We start from the raw sequence: 20960 nt of genomic DNA, 5'->3' as shown, positions 1-20960 counted from the left end.
TTGAACAGCTCAAAGAATTGAGGGATAGAGACTTCTGTATGAATTCTGAACTTGCATAAGGAACTATCATGATCCATGAGTGAACGTCATTGATAAACAAGATATAATTTCTTCAGTTTTGAAGAAATTATATCTTGTTTATCAAGATATAATTGATATTATCAAGAGATCAATTGCTGATTGATAACAGCAATGAAGAGAATAATAAAGTGAAAGTAAAGCTTAGTGAAATAAATTTCAAAGGAACAGGAGGTTTTGTATAGAAAAGATGGAGTACTGGTTAGAAAGACTTAATAGGAAAAGAAAGGTGGACACATATCCCAGAGGTTGAATCTTTTAATATTTTCTTGATTACTTCAGTAGCATAATTGTTTTTATTTTCATACAGATGCCGACAACTCTTCCAAGAGCAGCTGGTCGAGAAACCAAATATGTAAGTCCCTTTATAATTATACATACTGCTATGTAATGGGTGCCTGGGCTTGCTTTGGAGCGAACTCAATTATATAATAATTTGAACTGAATTAGTTGAATTTTTCACAAATGGAAGCGATAGGATGGTATGATTGGCCGAGGTGGAAAATGAATTATTTCAGGTAAGTATATTGACTGAATTCCTTTTAAGTGAGATATTACTTATCTGATCAGTTTGGCTGAATCAAACAGAACTCCAATATCTGCTTTCTGTCTTTCTAATTATCAATACTTAGATAACATTTTCATTTTTGTAATGATTTATCATGTTTATTATGATAAAGTCCACTCATATACTTGAAATATTAAGATTTGTCTATTTCTGATGGGATTGCCAGTTTAGGTGATTTTGACTAGTTTGCTGCTTTCTTGCATTTAAATATTTAGCAAAGAAATCAGTCCCACTTTTGAACAAAAATGTATTAATAATGAGCATGTAGTATAAACTCACACACATGATTCAATAAATTGTGGCGAGCTGGCTCTGAATGTGCTAGATGCACACACATAGCTTCACCCCATTCCTACTCTCTATTCACCAAATAAGTCATCATGCAGTTAAATTCTGCATCTGACCAAACATATTCTGGTGTAAATAAGACTGTTTCCTAAGGAAGTGTTTAATATTTAGTTTAAAACAAACCAGCAAACTATTCTTTTTAGTTTATATTTTTGAATATCGTCATCATCATTCAGAGTCAATTAGTAAATACAAATTTTATGACCAATCTTCTTTCAATGTATACATTTCTGCCTTCATTTGCACCTTTCCAAGGCAGATAATGATTGAGTGAAGTTATTGAGCTTCATCACATTCAGGAAGTGATGTTTAGGGGGTATGGATAGGAGCACTGCTTAGAACGTTATTTAGAAGTTTTACTGTTATTTTCTGTTATTCCTGGAAGTTATTTGAAGCAAATACTTTAAAAAGTGGAGGCATTTGGTGGCTATTTGTTGTCATTCAGTTGCCCAGTTGTGTCTGGCTCTTTGCAGACCCCATGGACTGCTGCACATCAGGCCTCCCTGTCCCTCATCATCTCCTGAAGTTTGCCCAAGTTCATGTCCAGTGTTGCTGCTTGCTCCAGAATCCTGGAAAGCCATTTAAACATGTCTATGCCTTAGATTTTTTAATCTATAAAATCGACTTCTCTAATGGCTCAGCAGGTAAAGAATCTGCCTGCAATGCAGGAGACACAGGAGACTCGGGTTCAGTCCCTGGGTTGGGAAGATCCCCTGGAGAAGGAAATGGCAACCCACTCCAGTATTATTGCCTGGAGAATCCCATGGAAGAGGAGCCTGGTGGGCTACAGTCCATGGGGTCACAAAGAGGCAGACACGACTGAGCGACTAACACTTTCAAAATTGGGATACTAATGGTTGATGTAAGATTTACAATGGTTAATGTATGAAAAGTCCTTGGTATAGTCCTGACACAGATATGACTCAATAAATGATTGTTCTTCCCTTTCTCTTTTTTTCCCCTTCGTGTATGTCTCTCCACTTCTCTTCCTCCTCCTTATTTTGGGAAGACTGGATGCATCATGATTTAGCTAGTCCTCTGATTCTTTAGTTGAATATAAGAAAAGAAAGTCCTTAGAGATGTTTCTATACTTTTTGTGACTAAGACATTCTACAAAAGCCAGATCCAAGAAAAAATAGAATATTCTTTACTCTCTCCTTTCTTTCTCATCTACTCTTAATTTGCACCCAAGTCTGATTTAGGCTCATTTGAAATAAGGATGCCTTCCTCCATCCCTCCAGGGGATGGGTAATTTGATAGCATTGGCCGTAATCCTACTGGGGGTGCTTCAGTCTCCATAGTTAGAGGCTATTTCAAATTATTCTTCTGTCAGTTATCTGGCTTAATTAAAGGAGGTTAACATTTGCCCCAAACTTTGTGACAGCATTTGAATCATTCAAAGCTAACTGAAGTTAAGTGAATCATCAAGTAGATTTAATATAGATTCAAACAAATATCAATTCTTATTCAGATAAGATTCTTGACTTTGATTAAATTTGGTTTCTTGGAGATTTGTTTTTTACTTTCTCCCACCAAATGACATTTGAGTTGTTTGTGACACCTCAAATATGTCTATGTCTTTTGGAAGCCTAGATGGGTAATTTTACAGTGGGATGTGAAAACTAGTTTCTGGTGCCATCATAGGGAAGTCACACTTGTAAATATTTGGCTTCGATTATTCCATTTACTAAGTGATGTCTGACATTTCTTTTCAGGAGAAAAATGAAATTTTAGAACAGAAGTCTTCTTTAGTTGTAAGTTTTAATCTTATGTGAACAATTGACATTGAATGCAATATACCCTGATTTTTAAAAAAGAATGACACTGGAATATTATCTTTTTAAAAACTTTTTATATTGAAGAAAATTGAAATTTTATATTGGTGTATAGTTGATTTACAATGTTGTGTTAGTTTTAGGTGTACAGCAGAGTGATTTAGCTATATATATATCTGTTCTTTTCCATGTTCTTTTCCCATATAGGTTAATACAGAGTATTGAGTAGAGTTTCCTGTGCTTTATTTTAGGTCCTTATTGATTATTCTATATATTCTATGATATGTATGATAATATAATAATTAGGAGGTTAATCTCAACCTCCTAATTTATCTCTCCCCACTGATTCTGTAATATTTTCTTCTAGAAATTCTAATATTTGCATTAACAGAGCTACAAGTGCATCATAGTAAGTGTGACTTGAATAATTTTCACTTAATTAATCTTTATATTTTTCTTCCTTCTTCTCCCATGGAAATTCAAAATCAAATCTGAGAATCCTATAGGTTGTAATATTTTAATATTCTACCATCTCTCTTCAAAACTTTGAGGAAAGCCGGCATCTTTGCAGCATACATCTGCTAGGACTAGGTGTGTTATTGCCTTTCTTAGATTTTACTCCAAAGCAGGGATCATGCAGTTTACCATCTTTTGCACCTCACAGGAAAAATGGGAAGACTTGAATTAGAACCAAGAAGAAAAAGTTTTTTTACACTGCGGGGTATCCTCAGTTGGTTAGCACACTCCACTCAACACCCTAGTTTGGAGGGGTGGGGGGGGTGCTTTAAAAAAGTATCCTATATGATCTATGAATTGTGATGAGTAGAAAGTATAGTCAGTTGCTAACCCTATTATTCAATTTCCCCCCTTTTTCCCACTGATTTTATAAATACCTGGTGTCTGCCATGCCCCAGCACTTATGTAGAGTCACTGGGGTGTGAGCGATGTACAGAACAGCAGTGTCTCCATTTCTGAAGCACAGGAGGGGGAAGACAGTAAACAATCAAAAGAGGAAAGAGCAAGATGCTTGCTCACAGAAATTGGAGGAGAGCGAGACAGAGAACTGGTGTTGAGAATTGATGTTAAAGCAAATGTACAAAGATACTAATTCTCAATGCATCAGTATGTTCATTGGATTTCCAGTTTTCCTGGGAAGATGAGAGTGGTTTAATTAAATAATGAGAAATTACATGACTAATTCCTTTTAAGGGGGCCTTTGATGAAAGGCTGGCTTTTCTTCATCAAAAAAAGAAAAAAGATAGAAAATCCTTGTAAAACAATTCATGTCCTTTTCTTAATCTTGATTGCACACATGGTTACATTCCACATAGTCTGCTTTTTAGGATGAGCCAGATGTAGTAAAGTACCATCAATTTAGACTAAAGTCAAGGTTTTTCTTCAATTCATGGTGTACTTGAATTGCAGCTTATTTCAAAGTAATTTAATTCAGGTTCTCTTAAGTGTAATAGAATTTAAATGAGGCTAACAAACACATTGAGTGGTCCTAATCATCACAGGTCAGTTGTGGGATTAATTATATTATCATTCATATTTCACTTCATTGTTTTTCAGTTCAGTTCAGTCACTCAGTCGTGTCCGACTCTTTGCGACCCCATGAACTGCAGCACGCCAGGCCTCCCTGGCCATCACCAACTCCCAGAGTTTACTCAAACTAACTCATGTCCATCGAGTCGGTGATGCCATCCAGCCATCTCATCCTCTGTCGTCCCCTTCTCCTCCTGCCCCCAATCCCTCCCAGCATCAGGGTCTTTTCCAATGAGTCAACTCTTCACATGAGGTGGTCAGAGTATTGGAGTTTCAGCTTCAACATCAGTTCTTCCAACGAACACCGAGGACAGATCTCCTTTAGGATGGACTGGTTGGATCTCCTTGCAGTCCAAGGGACTCTCAAGAGTCTTCTCCAACACCATAGTTCAAAAGCATCAGTTTTTCGGCGCTCAGCTTTCTTCAGACACTAACTCTCACATCCGTACATGACCACTGGAAAAACCATAGCCTTGACTAGACGGACCTTTGTCGGCAAAGTAATGTCTCTGCCTTTTAATATGCTGTCTAGGTTGGTCATAACTTTCCTTCCAAGAAGTAAGCATTTCTTAATTTCATGGCTGAAATCACCATCTGCAGTGATTTTGTTTTTAACAGATGCCGAATTCAATAATCATAATAACTAATGTTTTGAGCTCTTACAGATGAGTTTTAACTATCTCATCTAACATTATACCGGTCCTATGATGTGGGTATGATTATTTCAAATTTCTGTTTTATGGAGGAGGAAACAAAGTCACAGAGGAGGCAAAATCCAACCTAGGTCTTCCTTGCAGTAAAGCCCCTGTCACTAATATTTATTTGCACCAACAGAAGCTGAAAATAATTTGTCTTCCTTAAATATTTTATATATTAGTATTCATTTTCTGGGTCTGAATTATTTCTTCATCCCCTCAAACCTTCAGTCTAAACTTGGAATGAATAATTTTGTATCTGGTGACAACATCTGAGATGATAATGTTTAGAATATTTCTAATGTTTTAAATTATTTTCTTATATGTAAATTAACTCATACTTTATCAGTTAACCTATGAGTGATAGTTTTCCATGGCACTCATTTTTAAAGAGTTTCTTTTCCCCTAAGGAATGAATTTTCTAATTAAGTTTTCTAATTAATTAGTATGATTCTGTTTTCATACTAACATCTTTGGAGGGGAATGTCATTTTTTTTTTCTTTACATTAAACTTGTCTTTGTAACTATTTATTATTTTTCATTAACTACTGCCAGTATAATTTCATTTCACTCATGTAATTCAAAACCACAGTATGCTTTCTTAATAAAGAGCAACTTCAGAAAATAGGGCAAGTATTTGGACTTATTACTAATTTATCCAAAAAACTCTCACTTGGAGTCACATTTTATTGATAACAACTCATTTAATAAAGTCGCAACATTTCAGAAATTACTTTTAAGTGCCAGAGAAAGAACAAAGACAGGCTTATTGAATATAATATAGCATAGAGGTAAAAATCTTATTTTAATGAGCTGGAGGGACAGAAAAATATCATTACAATGGAAGTATATTGCTTTCAAAATATCATCGTATATTAAAAATGTGTCAAACTTTATTAAGGATATTTCCTTCTCTATATACAGATATTCAAATAAAGGTCATCTTCTCCAATTTAGCCAGCACACACAGTCCCCTTGTTGCTATGGCTGGAAACGTTGCTATGCTGGAGTGCTTCAGGGCTGATGTGCCCTTATGCAGCCACAGATCTTAGAGTAAGAGGTGACAAATCCAATCCACTTAAATCCAGACATGGATCCGCATCTGCTTCTGTAGGATGTGACCAGATATTTGATGAGTTATGAACAGTTTCAGCAAGAAATTTCACTCTATTGATCATTCTTCTTTCTTTTCTTTATGGTCCAGAAATATTTCCAAGATATGTATGTGTGAGAGAGGATGAGGAAGAAATGGAAAATAATTATGTCAGTTGTGCTAAGTGAGGAGGAAGAGAAATGACTTAATGAGGCATCCCTTATGCCTTGGTCCTTATCATCATTTTACACGTCATCAAACACAAAGGTGCCATATTTCATCCACATTTCCCTTGGTTTGATCGTTAATGTAAACTGTGACACATATAGACTGTGACTGTCACTGGTCCCCGTGGTTGTTTATTCTGCCTACCAATTATGTTCATAGCAACATGGAATCATCATTCCCTAACTTACTGAGTCAAGCTTTTAAAATACTTCCAGCTCTACTTTTTATATTTAGAACATTTTGGGACATATTACTAAATGCTCCAGTGACTTTTAGTGAGATATTCATACAGGGTAAGGTCTACAGATAGAAAAAAACAATAAGAAGGAAGAAAGATATGATGTCTCATGAATATATCTCTATGATCTTGGTACCTCCTATGCTTACCATTGGATTGATTTTTTAAAACTGAAGTATAGTTGATTTACAATGTTGTGTGCTCATTTCTGCTGTGAAGCTTCCCAGGTGGCACAGTGGTAAAGAATCTGCCTGCCAATTCAAGAGATGTGGGTTCAGTCCCTGGGCTGGGAAGATCCCCTGGAGAAGGAAATGGCCACCCACTCCAATATTTTTGCCTGGGAGATTCTATGGACAGCGGAGCCTAGTAGGCTACAATCCATGAGCTTGCAAAGAATAAGACATGACTGAGCACACATGTACACATGTTACTTTTGCTGTACAGAGAAGTGACTCAGTTATACATATATATTATTTTTCATATTATCTTCCATGTTGGTTTATCACAGAATAGTAAATATAATTCCCCGCACTATACAGTACCACCTGTGTCTCCCAATCCTCTCCTCCCCACCCTTCTTCCCTCTTAGCAACCACAAGTCTGTTCTCTATGTCTGTAAGTCTATTTCTATATTGTAGATATGTTCATTTGTATCAAATTTCAGATTCTACTTATAAGTGATATCATATGATGTTTGTTTTTCTCTTCCTAACTTTTTTTTGCTTAGTATGATAATCTCTAGATCCACTAATGTTGCTTCAAATGGCATGATTTCATTTCTTAATGGCTGTGTAATATTCCATTGTTTATGTGTATCCCATCTTCTTTTGAATTCAATCTTTTGAGTAGTGCCTTATGTACAAATAACAGGAATGCTCTTTAGTTTAAGGGTAAGATAGTGTTTTATCATTTTATAATATAAATATAATATAAATATAAAATATTTCCTCAGTGCTAAGTTCAGCACTCAGACTCTAAGGGGCTCTGTTGATGTTTTAAGTTTTGTCTTTTTGCCTATCTATCTGTAGATCAGTCTTATCTGGGAGAATTAAAATTCAATTAATAAATTATCATTAATAAGAGTTGTTTGAGCCTTGAGAAAACTCAGGACAGTTAAAGTCAACAGAGAAAAGGTCAAAGAGAAACACTTTGATGCTGTTGAATTGAGAGGGACATAACTGTTGAAGGAGAAAAAATTGCTAAAAGTGAGTGCAGAAGGTAGAAGGCAAAAGCAAGTGTTTAACACTTTTTACTTGCTGCAACTTGATTTTATTTCTGTCTCCCAAAAGGGTGTCTGCTGGTGTGATGCCAGATACCCATGAGTCAAGCATAGGGAACAGCTGCAGATTGCACAGAAAGGCAGCTTTAGAAAATGCCTGAGGAGCTTGGGTTTTCTTTATGTGCCTCTAGCATGAGATCTTTGGGGAAGGAAAATGGTTTATCCAAAGTGGGATTCTTTATGTTTGGTGGTCCATGTGCCTACACACTTACTGATCCCACAGGAACCACTCTGCTTTCAGTTCCCAGCTATCATTCCCCTCTCAGAGGGTAAGAACAACATTGACATGTGTGTCATAAAAAAGCAACGCTGGGCAATGACTGGGGAGCTTGGTTTTTGTTTATGTTCCTCGGGCATGAAGTCTTTGGCAATTTATTTTTCAGTGGATTTCAAATCCTTCTTTCTTTCTCTAGGCTAACTCTATTAGTTTGCATGTAACTTGCCTTTTTAACAGATTTTCTTTGAAATAAGAAGTTTTGATTTTTACAATTTTTTGACTGCTCTGTTTGTTTTAAAAGGTTTTGTGTTTTTTGTTTTTTAATGATGACAAATGGGTTAAAATACGTCCACTCTCCAACTTTTCTGTCTTTAGTAATTAAAATGATGTCAAAGGCTATAGAATATAGACCATAGGACCTTGTTTTGAACAAGAGCCATTCTTACCCTCACTCTAATGTTCTTCATGGACAGATCAAATGATTAGTAACCTTGGTGCTGTTCACATCCAACTTCAGGTTTATTTTTAGGTACCCCATGTTTCTTCTCTTCCTCAGTTTAGTTTTTTACCAGTGGGCAGTTGTTTAAATATAGTAGTCTCCTCTCACTATTCACAGCTCCAATCTTAGCTCACCAAACAGTCTTTCCTTACTCTTGAAAAATCATTGCTAGAATATTGATAACAACTATAGCTACAGAATTTAATGAACAATCTTAACCCATATTGGGCAAGGAGAAGGAGGTTTCTCTAAGGGTTTGATACAACTAGACTAGTTGAGAGAGTCTGATTTTATTAGTGATAATACACATAAGCCAACATTCTTTTTCTTTGATAAAGGATCTGCAGTGGCTTTATAAATATTTACTCCACCTTAAAGTTCAAATTTAATTGTTTTTTTTCCCTCTGGAAATAGTTTCTCATAATAGTGATATGAAGTCCATTATATTAGATGAAATAAAAATGCATTGGGGATGTCTAAAACACCTTATTGTTATGTCATCATTCTCAGTGAAGAATTTTGGGGGACTTGTGGAGATTGAATACAAAGGTATATGGGTTTTCCCCTCATTTAATTTATATGTTTGCCTGAGCATTTTATCTTTTTCTCTATGACAGTCTGGTATTATTTAGCCCAATGTACTGAAAAATGTTAGTAATGTAGTTAAATTGTGCCAATATTTTTAGCGGGTGACTTCTTTTTTTCTTAAAATTAGTGAGATAAAATCTTAACTATGCTTTTTGAAATATTTTATTTGTTTATTGACCGTGCTGGTTCTTCATTCTGCGAGGGCTCTCTCTAGGTGCGGTGAGCGGGACAACTCTAGCTGCGGTGTGTGGGCTTCTCGCTGTGGCGTCTCTTGTTGTGGAGCATGGGCCCTGGGGCACGTGGCTTCAATACCTGCAGCACATGGGCTCAGCAGTCATGGATCTAGGGCTCCAGAGCGCAGGCTCAGCAACTGTGGTGAACGGGGCCCAGTTGCTCCACTGGGTGTGGAATCTTCCTGGACCAGGGATCGAACCAGTGTCCCCTGCATTGCCCAGCAGATTCTTAATCACTGGGCCACCAGAGAAGCCCCTTATCTACGTTTCGTTTCCATCAAGACACATTTAGTTCAGCATATTTCATAGAGGCTGTTTAGCTAAGGAAGTTAGTAGAGAAACTCTCTCATTATTCCAATAGTGAAAAATTAATTAAAGGAAAAAGATATTAAGACATTAGAAGTAACCATTACTCATATTGCATTACGAGGTTAAAAATGAAGCCTTTGGTGAGCTGAGCAATCACTGGAATGAGCATTCTGAAGGGCAATTTTCTATAGCACAGAAGAGTCAGAAACCTTAGTGGACACTAACCTGGCCCCCCGCTATTAGCCAGGGCAGCCTGCTGCCTTAGAGCAGCCAGGAATGACAGTGAATAGTGGCCATCCTGGTGAAGAATGGCATGAGTCAAAAATAAAAACAAACCATGATGGACACAGTACAAGAAGGACTGCATGTGCCTGGTTGTCACGTTTAGTGAGTCACACTCCTGTGTGCTTGGCAGTACCGTGGGCGTCACTCAGCCTTCAGTTTTCAGTCATCATTCACCTCTCAGAGGGTAAAGACAACATTGACTCGTCTGTCATAAACCCTGAAAATGTTTGCAATTTCAAAAAGAATAGAAATAGTTTAGGAACACAGCATTATTGGGTCTTAGCCAAGTATATTTATAATTGTGCATCTGTATTTGACCACTTCCTGGACTTCCCTGGGCCAGTGGTTAAGACTCTGAACTTCAAATGCAGGGCACAAGGGTTTGATCCCTAGTTTAGGAGGATCCTGTATGCCATGTGGTGCAGCCAGAAAAAAAAATTATATATATTGCCCACTTCTCAGCAACGGTGAAAGCTGAGCTGATGTGGAAGCCCAGCCTCCCATTTAAGGGCAGAATAGCTTGAGAAAATGTAACTGTTAAAGTATATATGTATCTCAAACTACAAGAAAGAAAGTGAAACTGTGGGTACCAGATATGAAGAGAGAGCTCCAGGTGGGAAAATAAAATATAAGATGGGAAAATAAGTATAAGCTGTATAGGACACAGGTACATCAGAACCTAGGAGTCAGGAACTTAGAGTTTAGCTTTCACTGTGTAGTGAATCTGTGAGCTATAAATGAATCCTTTGTGTGCCTCCAGGTGTCTGGAAGGCCCCATATCCATGAAGTGTGGAATAGAAACAGACATACATCCTTCCAACATCTTTATCCTGCACTCCTGAGTATCCTGCACTCCTGCACATCCATAAAAAAATGGGTGTTAAACTTATGAAGACCACAAATTTGGACCAGGTTCAATGGGACTTCCCAGGTGGTGCAGTTGATAAAGAACCTGTCTGCCAATGAAGGAGATGCAAAAGATGATGGTTTGATCCCTGGGTCGTTATGATCCCCTGGAGGAGAAAATGGCAACCCATGCCAGTATTCTTGCTTGGAAAATTCCATGGACAGAGGAGCCTGGCGGACTAGAGTCCATGGAGTCACAAAGAGTCGGCCACAACTGAGCGCACATGCAACAACAAACCTATGAAACTTGAACATGTGGGGACCTGCGCCCCTGTGAGGCTGATGAAATTCAATGGAAACTTGTCCAGAATCAGTGAAACTCCTGGGACCCCCACCAGGACATGTATTATTGGCATGGTTTCCCAACCCAGGGTTTCTCAGATACCTACAGAAATCATCACTACAATTACCCTGACTAAAGAGAAGCTCAAAATAAAAACTAAAAAGTCACCAAATGAGAGAAGGACATCTTGGGACAGAGGCATGGAGAGTCAGCACATACAAGAAACAGGAGATTTAATCATGTGTGTGTGTGTGCTAAGTCGCTCAGTCATGTTTGACTCTGCGACCCTATGGGATGTAGCCTACCAGGCTCCTCTGTCCATAGGATTTCTCTAGGCAAGAGTACTGGAGTGGGTTGCCTTGCCCTCTTCCAGGGGATTTTCCCGACAAGGTTCTAACTGGCATCTCTTATGTCTTCTGTATTGGCAGGTGGGTTGTTTAGCACTAGTGAGTGCAATCTGGGAAGCCGATTTAACCATGAGAGATTATAGAAAAATCTGGAATGAAATACACATATAATAAAAATGTTGAAAGAGTTAAAAGGAGTTATGGATACCATAAAAAGATTTGATAAAGAATCAAACTGAACTCCTTGAAGTTAAAAATGCTGTCATAAAAATATAAAATTCAATGGCCATGTTTAATGTATATTGATTTGTTAACTATCAGGCTTGTATGTGGAAACAATCCAGAATGCGGCATAATGGGATAAAAAAATATGACAAAGAGTTTTATGGAAATGAAAGATGGATTCAGAAGACCCAACATGTATTTCATTGAAACTCTAAAGAACAGATTAGATATAATAGGAGAGAAGCAATATGTGAAGACATTGCTGGAGAATTTTCCAGATCAAAGAAAGATATGCATACTCAGAGTAAAGGCCTATAGCGAGCCCCAGAGAAGGACACGTAAAAGGAGGTCACCCTCAGGCCCATCATAGTGAGCTTACAGAATTCCTTGGAGAAAAACCTTAAACACTAACCAAATGTGAAGACAGATAATCCAAGTTACGACACTTAGACTGACAGCAATTAATGGAAGTCAGAGCAAGTGGACAGTATCTTCAAGATGCTGGGAACAATAACCATTATCCTGGAATTCTATGTTCAGGTAAATTCTAGCTCAAGATGAGAACAGAATAAAGACATTTTCAGAGAGAGTTCAGATGGGAAGTTTGAAAAAAAATATCAAAGCATTTACTTCAGTGAGAAGGAAACTAAATCCAAAAGAAAGGTGTGAAATTCAGGAACCAAGAATGATGAAGCAATATTAATCTAAAACAATTTAAAAAACCAAAGATTTTTTTCATGAAAGCTTAATTTTTTTAATGTGAGTAATTTAAGGAAAAATCTGTTGTTTTCTTTTACTATAAATAAATATAAATAGCTAACAATGTTGGTATAAGTACACTATGGAGATTATGAAGAATGAAATATTACATCACCTTGAAGAATTTTTGATGCCTTTGCTGGTGCATGTGTTAAGATGCTAAGGAAAAGCACTATAGAAAACATCATATATACCACTATGTGAGCTGAATGAAAATGTGTAGGAGAAATATTGAAAGGCAATGAGCAAAAAATGTAAAACAATTATTTTGGAGTTGGCATAATGGTATTTTTCCTTAATATCTGTCAAAATTCAACAATTGATATGTATTATTTTGATAATAAAAAACTTCAAAATACTTAAAAAACATAGATATATTATTTTACTAAATTGTGAATTTCACTAAAAAACACTGTGTTTATAATTTTGCAGGCAAACCTGTCCTCACCATCTTCTACAGTATCGGAGAGTCAGCTGGTATGTATCCTGTTATTAAATCATAGACCTGGTACTTTAGAAAATCCTAATCTTTCAAGATAGATTTATCTGAACAAAAATGAATCAGTTCTAATGAGGTGGATGAAACTGGAGCCTATTATACAGAGTGAAATATCACAAAGAAAAGCACCAATACAGTATGTTAACATATATATATATGGAATTTAGAAAGATGGTAATGATGACCCTATATGCGAGACAGCCAAAGAGACACAGATGTAAAGAACAGATTTTTGAACTCTGTGGGAGAAGGGGAAGGTGGGATGATTTGAGAGAACAGCATTGAAGCATGTATATTACCATATGTGAAACAGATCACCAGCCCAAGTGTGATGCATGAAACAGGTCACTCAAAGCCGGTGCACTGGGACAACCCTGGGGGATGGGGTGGGGAGTGGGTTCAGGATGGGGACACATGTACACCCGTGGCTGATTCATGTCAATGTATGGCAAAAACCACTACAATATTGTAAAGCAATTAGCCTTCAATTTAAGTAATTAAAAAAAAGTGAATTGAGGACAAATATATTATGAATAAGTTTCTTTGCTTACCTGTCTAGTAAATATTTACTGATGCTTTACTAAAGCTCCATGCTGGTTGTTTTGTAGGTTACAAACATGCATAAAAACAGACCATGTTTGCTGGTAACTTGCATCCTAGTAGTGGTGTTAGAATAGAGTGGTCAGGGCTGGAAGCAAGATACTGATGCTTTAGAGGCAAGGATTCATTTCCTGGTGGGAGAGATCAGAAAAGGGTTCAAGAACAAGGTCATCTTTAATCGTGTAGGGTAGGTTCTGAACTTGAGGGAATAGGAAATGAGATATTTCAGACAGGAAGATAAAGAATGATCAAACCAGGGATGAGCAATAGGAATATAGTATGAACCACAAATATAAATCACATAGGCAATTTTAAATATTCCAGTAGCCATGTTAAAAAACTAAAAAGAAACAGGTCACATTAATTTCAATAATATATTTTATTTATTTAATATACATACATTATCCTTTCAACATGCAGTAGTATAAAATTGAGATTATTTTCCTTTTTTTTGTAGGGGTAAGGTCTTTGAAATCTGCAGTGTATTTTATATTTATAGCATATCTCAATTCAACCTAGCCACATTTCAAGGGCCCAACAAGGGGGCTGGTGGCTGCTCTGTTGGACAACACACATCTAGGCTCTAGGATCTGTTTGTTATTTGTAGATAAATATTTAATTAAATAGAAAAATTACTTTTTCTTACAGTTTTTCATATTTCTTATTGTTACAAGTGGTTAGCAAATGGGAACCATGGTGTAAACTGCCTAGATATTATTGCATGTCTTTTAACTGTTTATGATTATAGGTTCCTAAATAATAGATGTGGTAAAAGACATGAAAAGGAATGAAAAGATCTAGAAAAGGAGTGTGATACAGATTTTTCTCTTTTTAACCAATTATTTCCATAACCAACAAGTCATCTTGTCATTATCATGCCAAAATGATAACAATGTTTTATTCGTAGTACTAGAAAATCATAAAGAATGTAGTTCAACTCTTAAAATAGCCTGACTGAAGCAAATGGCTTGGGTATGTTGGTGTTTATATGTATAGTTTGTATATGAGGTGTGTTTGTGTGTATGCATTTAGTGTCAGCTGGTTTAGAATAGTGGCAGGCAGTATAGCATAGGTGAAAGGATGCTGGAATGGGGCCCAGAGGACCTCCCTTTTATTTCCTGCTCTGACACTAACTATTGGACTGACAGTGAGAAGTCAGGAATCTGAGAGTCTGGGTTTCAATTTCCTAACTGAGCAAGGAAAGCATTCAGTTATACTCTGTCCAAGCCTCTCTAGGGCAGAGTCCATGGTTACAAGCTCAGGGGAGCGAAGGCGTTGCCCTGGAAACCAGCACCACGATAACATTATGAAGTTGAACAATTTCCCACTTTAGATACGGAACTATTGTTATAGCTATTTTAATATTTAAAATAATGATATATGTACCTGTTTCTTGAGAGTAATGTTTGAAAATCAAGAAATATTTGTATACTCAACATAGTATACAAAAAACAGATTTTAGGTGTTGACTGTGTGTGAATGTATATATGTATTATCAGACTGATGTATATATGATATATATACAGATATATGATTAATATATGTATAGATGTCAGACTTAATATAATATTTTACAAAACTATTTTAAGAAAGCAAATATGATTTCATAAAATAAAGACATAATAAAGACATAATGACTCATTATAAATGTAATAATGAACTTTTTTGGCCTAATCAAATAATTCTATGAATTTGACTCTTGTGTTCTCTAGGGGGGAAAATGCAAAGCATTGCTTTAACTGATGTTGATGATAATTTTTTTGCATTTACTTTAGACCTTTTCTATAGAGAGTTCAAGGAATTTTTTAGTGAAGTTTTAAATTAAGTTTTAATCCCCAAATGCACTTGAGATCTAGGTAGGTTTGTGAAGTGATTATTCTTAAGCAAGCTATCACACACAAAAAGTACATCTCTTGGATTGATATAATTATTCAGTTTAATCACTGACTTCTATCTCATCACATTAACTCTGTACTTACATTCCCTGAATATAGAATAGTGTAGAAATAATTACATACTAGTGGTACTGTATAAATTTGCTTTTTAAAGAATTTATAATATTTCTGCCCTTAATCATTGTCATTTATGAATTAAATTATAATTTTTTCATTTTTATGAGTGGATTTCCAATATTTGCCATTATGAATTCTCTTTCGGGTTAAGTTCTGAATAATATGAGTAAATAAGAATACCTTTGAAAAACCAATATATGTATTTATATATATACACACACACAGTGTTCATAACATATGCTATGCATATAAATGCCATATTACAGGTAATTCTGATGGCACATACACATGTATATGTATTGCTTTTTATTTATATGTGTGTGAACATGTGTATAACACAGGAAAACAAAATTGGGGGGAACATTGTAGATTTCAGTTAAATCTTGTAAATACATATTATACACTTTGCATGAAATAAGCAGTTAATTAAAATTATTTGACTATTTTAGGGGAGAAATGTAATAAATTGTTTGAAGTGAAAATAAATGGTGGATTGCTACGATAGCCTAAGCTTAATACAGACGCGATTTTGTTTTTGAGCTCTGGCTTTTTACTCAGCCATAATAAAGTAGCACATTTGAGTCAGTCCTAATGAGGTGGATGAACCTAGAGCCTATCATACAGAGTGAAGTACTTACTTCAGAAAAAGAAAGGTAAATATCATAGGCTAACACATGTATATGGAATCTGGAAAGATGGTGCTGATGAAATTATTTGCAGGGCAGCAACAGAGACGCAGACATAGAGACTGATGGATGCGGCAGGGTGGGGTGGGGCGGGAAGGAAGGAGGGGTGAGATGTATGGAGCCAGTAACGTGGAAGCTTACCGACCATATGGAAAACAGGCAGCCATGGGAATTTGCCGTATGACACAGGGAACTCACACAGGGACCCTGTGACAACCTAGAGAGGTGGGGTTGGCAGGGAGATGAGGAGGAGGCAGAAGAGGGACCTATGGCTGATTCATGTTGGGGTTTGGCAGAAGCCAACAAAATTCTGTAAGGCAATTATCTTTCAATTAAAAAATAAATTAAAAAAGAACAGACAAAAAAAAACCCAAAACTTTTTTTCATTTTTTCTTTCTTTTTAATTTGGCTTACCTGTTTCCATTGTAATTGTGCCAATTCAATACTGCAAAGACAAAAAGAAATATGATCTTGCCCCTTACTATTAAAATATTTCCACTGTTTACCCTGCAAACCAAATTATGTAATATTAGACTCAGAAAGAAGTGTTTTCGGGATTCTTTTGAAACTTGTTCACCAACTATGTCTCTGTTTCTCTTCTATTAAATGGAAATGTAGTACATCAAAACTGGGCAGGGACTTAGAGATGAGAGTGTGTTGGAAATACTTATCTGGAAAATGGAGGTTGGGACAACTGCTGTGTCAACTTGAAGGGGTGATTGTAGGGCTCACACATCATAATATGTGGAGTTGCCAATGTCATTCTGTATGGAGTTGCAGGTGTTGTCATATAGTTGCTAAGTTGGGGGGCTATTATTGCACAGAAAGTCTCTTAAATATTATCTCTGAGATTTACTTTGTGACCATTTTACAGATAAAGAAACAGGGTCACAGAGTTTGCATAGATTATCTAAGATCACTGGTTCATGCTCATTTTTATTCTGTGTGACTTTTAAAAAGGAATCATTATTGATTTTAGATAATTCAAGGAGGAAAAAACAGGCTGATGAAGGAGTTGGGAAATCAAGACTCTATGGAAGTGTGAGCTTCACTGGGCACATGTGATCACTTCCTGAAGAAGAGGGACTGGGTTCGGTCTGTTAGGGTCCTGAGGCATCACACCTCTGGACAGTGAATCCCTTGGCATCAGAAAGGGAACCAAAAGGAAAGGAAGATCCAAGATCTAGCCTGACCCTTCTCAAAGCTTTCCAAATTCCTGAACTGAGTCATCACAGTATTAGCAGAGGATGGTGGCGTCTCTTTTCTCTGAGTAAGAAAACAGGTTGGGCTCAACATGATGGGTAAGCACTGGTCTTCTTTGGCAGTTAGATGGGGGAACCTAGGTTAGAAGACACTGGCTTTTGCTTTTGAAATTTCAGTTCAGTTCAGTTCAGTCGCTGTCGTGTCTGACTCTTGACCCCATGAACTGTGGCACGCCAGGCCTCCCTGTCCATCACTAACTCCTGGAATCCACCCAAACCTATGTCTGTTGAGTTGGTGATGCCATCCAACCATCTCATCCTCTGTCGTCCCCTTCTCCTCCAGCCTTAAATCTTTCCCTGAATCAGGGTCTTTTCAAATGAGTCAGCTCTTTGCATCAGGTGGCCAAAGTATTGGAATTTCAGCTTCAACATCAGTCCTTCCAATGAACATCCAGTACTGATCTCCTTTAGGGTGGACTGGTTGGATCTCCTTGCAGTCCAAGGAACTCTCAGGAGTCCTCTCCAACACCACAGTTCAAAAGCATCAATTCTTTGGTGCTCAACTTTCTTTATAGTCCAACTCTTGCATTCATACATGACCACTAGAAAAACCATAGCCTTGACTAGACAGACCTTTGTTGACAAAGTAATGTCTCTGCTTTTTAATATGCTATCTAGGTTGATCATAACTTTCCTTCCAAGGAGTAAGCATCTTTTAATTTCATGGCTGCAATCACCATCTGCAGTGATTTTGGAGCCCAGAAAAATAAAGTCAGCCACTGTTTCCATTGTTTCCCCATCTATTTGCCATGAAGTGATGGGACCAAATGCCAAGATCTTTGAAATTTCATGCCACTGCAAAATGCTCATTGTTGCCAAGACAGAACACTGAATCTAGAGAGTACAAACAACAGATTTAATAAACCACATGACTGTTGCTGCTGCTGCTAAGTCGCTTCAGTCGTGTCCGACTCTGTGTGACCCCATAGACGGCAGCCCACCAGGCTCCCCCGTACCTGGGATTCTCCAGGCAAGAACACTGGAGTGGACTGCCATTTCCTTCTCCGATGCATGAAAGTGAAAAGTGAACGTGAAGTCGTTCAGTCATGTCCGATTCTTCGCGACCCCATGGACTGCAGCCCACCAGGCTCCTCTGTCCATGGGATTTTCCAGGCAAGAGTACTGGAGTGGGGTGCCATTGCCTTCTCCGAAACCACATGACTACATACAGAGAAAAGCAAAGTGCATCTTACTGGAACATTACACAGAAGAGTATGTAACCTTTCATGTGTTCTGTTCCTGGTTCTGAAGGCCCGCTGCTGTGTCTGGCTTTAGTGGTGCAGGGCTATTCTTTCTAAGAGCCCTTGAAGCCTCTGTTGTTCAGAAATTGCAGCCCTGAAAGCTTTTGTGTAGAACTGATGCCCTCTTTAAGCTTAAAGGCAGTTTATTCTTGACTAATTTGCCTTGACACAACATGCTGAAGTGCTCCAGCATTTGTCATGGATGCCTCCTCAGGTCTGAGTCATGCTATTGGCTTTTCTTTAACTATTGAGATATTTCAATCTGGCCAGTCTATGTTGTGGACATTTCAAAAGATGTTTTCTGAGCTGTGGAATATGGTTTATAATTATTGAAATCTTGTGCATGTTTATTGCAATACAACTATCACAGTAAGCATAAAACCATAAAACATTTTTTTTTTAAAGCTCATCAGATAAACATTTTCCTGGGAAATCAAGAGCCTTTGGTATCAATACTCTGAATTATAAATACAAAAAGAAGGAAAAGGAAAGAAATTTTTTTCTTTTTCAATTTCCTTCTGTGCTATTTTCTCTTTACAAAGTTCTGTCATGCATATTATCTTGTTAGATTTGCACAATCACTTTGTGACAGTATGGCAGGAATTGTTATTTCCATTATTCTGATGAAAAATTCTATTCTTCTATTCTGGAGTCTACCATGTCTCAAAAGTCCTGCAGCTAATGGGTGGTACTAAAATCTGTCCACACCCTCCTCCCCAATCTTGGAAGCTTCACTCCATGCTATAATTTTTTAAAATTTGAGATATTTGAGAGAAAAAAAGCTTAAGTATTTGCTACAAGCACATTCACATTTTTATTTAAAAAAGAATTGGAGTTAATAAACATTTATTAATTGAATGAGTGAATCAGTTAAATAATGTAGAAAATGTTGCTTTTGTCAACAATCTTGACTAGGAGAATGTTTTTGCATTTCTTTGAGTTTTTTGCTCCAGTAACTTAAAAAACAAAAACAAAAGCACGTGAGAACATAGGGAAGACAGAAGCAAATGGCTAAAAGAAGTAGCTGTGGTACTTTCATAACTCTTTGGATCCATGAAATTAGTAGAATTCCTAGCCCGACCCACAGATTTTCTACATGCTCTGTCCTATGACTTCCTTGCTGATTGTTGTTGTTGTTCTGTTTTGTTTTCTTTTATCACATGACCCGAGAGCTTGCTACTGCAGTCAAAGGCAATTAAAAACACAGTCTGCTAGTTGGAGTTAATTTAAGAGAGACGTTGTTCTAAGAAGGCATTGTCTATATAATGCATTCTCTAGATCAGTGTTGGCAGTTACTTTTCAGCCTTGGTCTCCAGCCAGAGGCAATACCAGCCTGTTGTCATAGAGTTATAAGTTCCAAAGGTCAGAGACAATGTCTATTTTTTATAGTGTGCAAGTAGCAATGCTCTAGCGTAAGTGTTTACTTGATGAGTATGAACAGCGGAACCAGCGCCCCACAGGCTGTTAAAACCTGCCTCCAGGCCCTGGGACTCCACATACTGCATCTCTTGGGCTTTTTCTCCCTTCAGACTAAGAATAGAATTAGATGTGATCTCCCAAGTCTCACCCACTCTCGAATTCTCCAAAGAACATGACGTCATTGTCTCCTGGTGTTGATAGTTTTATTGCTTATCACTGTAATCAAACAGGGGAAAAGAAATTATTTTTTAAAAATAGAGTTAAAATCTTGCCAAGTCCTTAAAGATGTGGTCCCTGGGCTTGACTTCCTGTATCATCAAAGATGATAACCTCTTCTTTCTACTCATCTCTGAAGGTGGAGCTCACCAACCCACATTCTTTCTTCTAGTTCTCTAGGGGTGAAAGGTAATGTGGATCTTCTGTCTTGTAATGTTCCCTTTTCCTTAGTTATTCTGTGATCAAAAAGTCAGTCCAAGAAAAATAAGTGTGTTTTCGCTAAGTCAGTTCAGTCGTGTCTGACTCTTTGCAACCCCATGAACTGTAGCCTATCAGGTTCCTCTGTCCATGAAACTCTCCAGGCAAAAGCACTGCAGTAGCAGGATTTTCCCAACCTAGGGATCGAACCCATGTCACTTATATCCCCTGCATTGGCAGGCAGGTATTTTTTTTTTTTTTTACCACTAGCGCCAGCTGGGAAGTCCAATAAAAATGAGAGGAGACACTAAATGGGCAGTCAAAACTTT

The 20960-nt window shown here is 37.2% G+C and overlaps 1 protein-coding gene across 12 annotated transcripts in view; it reads left to right on the top strand.

The window, feature by feature from the left end:
* Positions 1–20960, top strand: part of MLIP (muscular LMNA interacting protein) — a 276627-nt gene that overhangs the window by 188502 nt on the left and 67165 nt on the right. For all 12 annotated transcript variants that reach the window (XM_065912877.1, XM_065912882.1, XM_065912874.1 and 9 more), the window contains 2 exons: positions 389–433; positions 12931–12975. In XM_065912877.1, the coding sequence (XP_065768949.1) occupies positions 389–433; positions 12931–12975 (90 nt within the window). The remainder of the gene's footprint in view (positions 1–388; positions 434–12930; positions 12976–20960) is intronic.

This window comes from Muntiacus reevesi, chromosome 20, assembly GCF_963930625.1.
Source record: "Muntiacus reevesi chromosome 20, mMunRee1.1, whole genome shotgun sequence".
Taxonomy (NCBI): Eukaryota; Metazoa; Chordata; class Mammalia; order Artiodactyla; family Cervidae; genus Muntiacus; species Muntiacus reevesi.
Note: the sequence above shows the minus strand (reverse complement) of the source record. Positions and strands in the feature narration are given on the sequence as shown.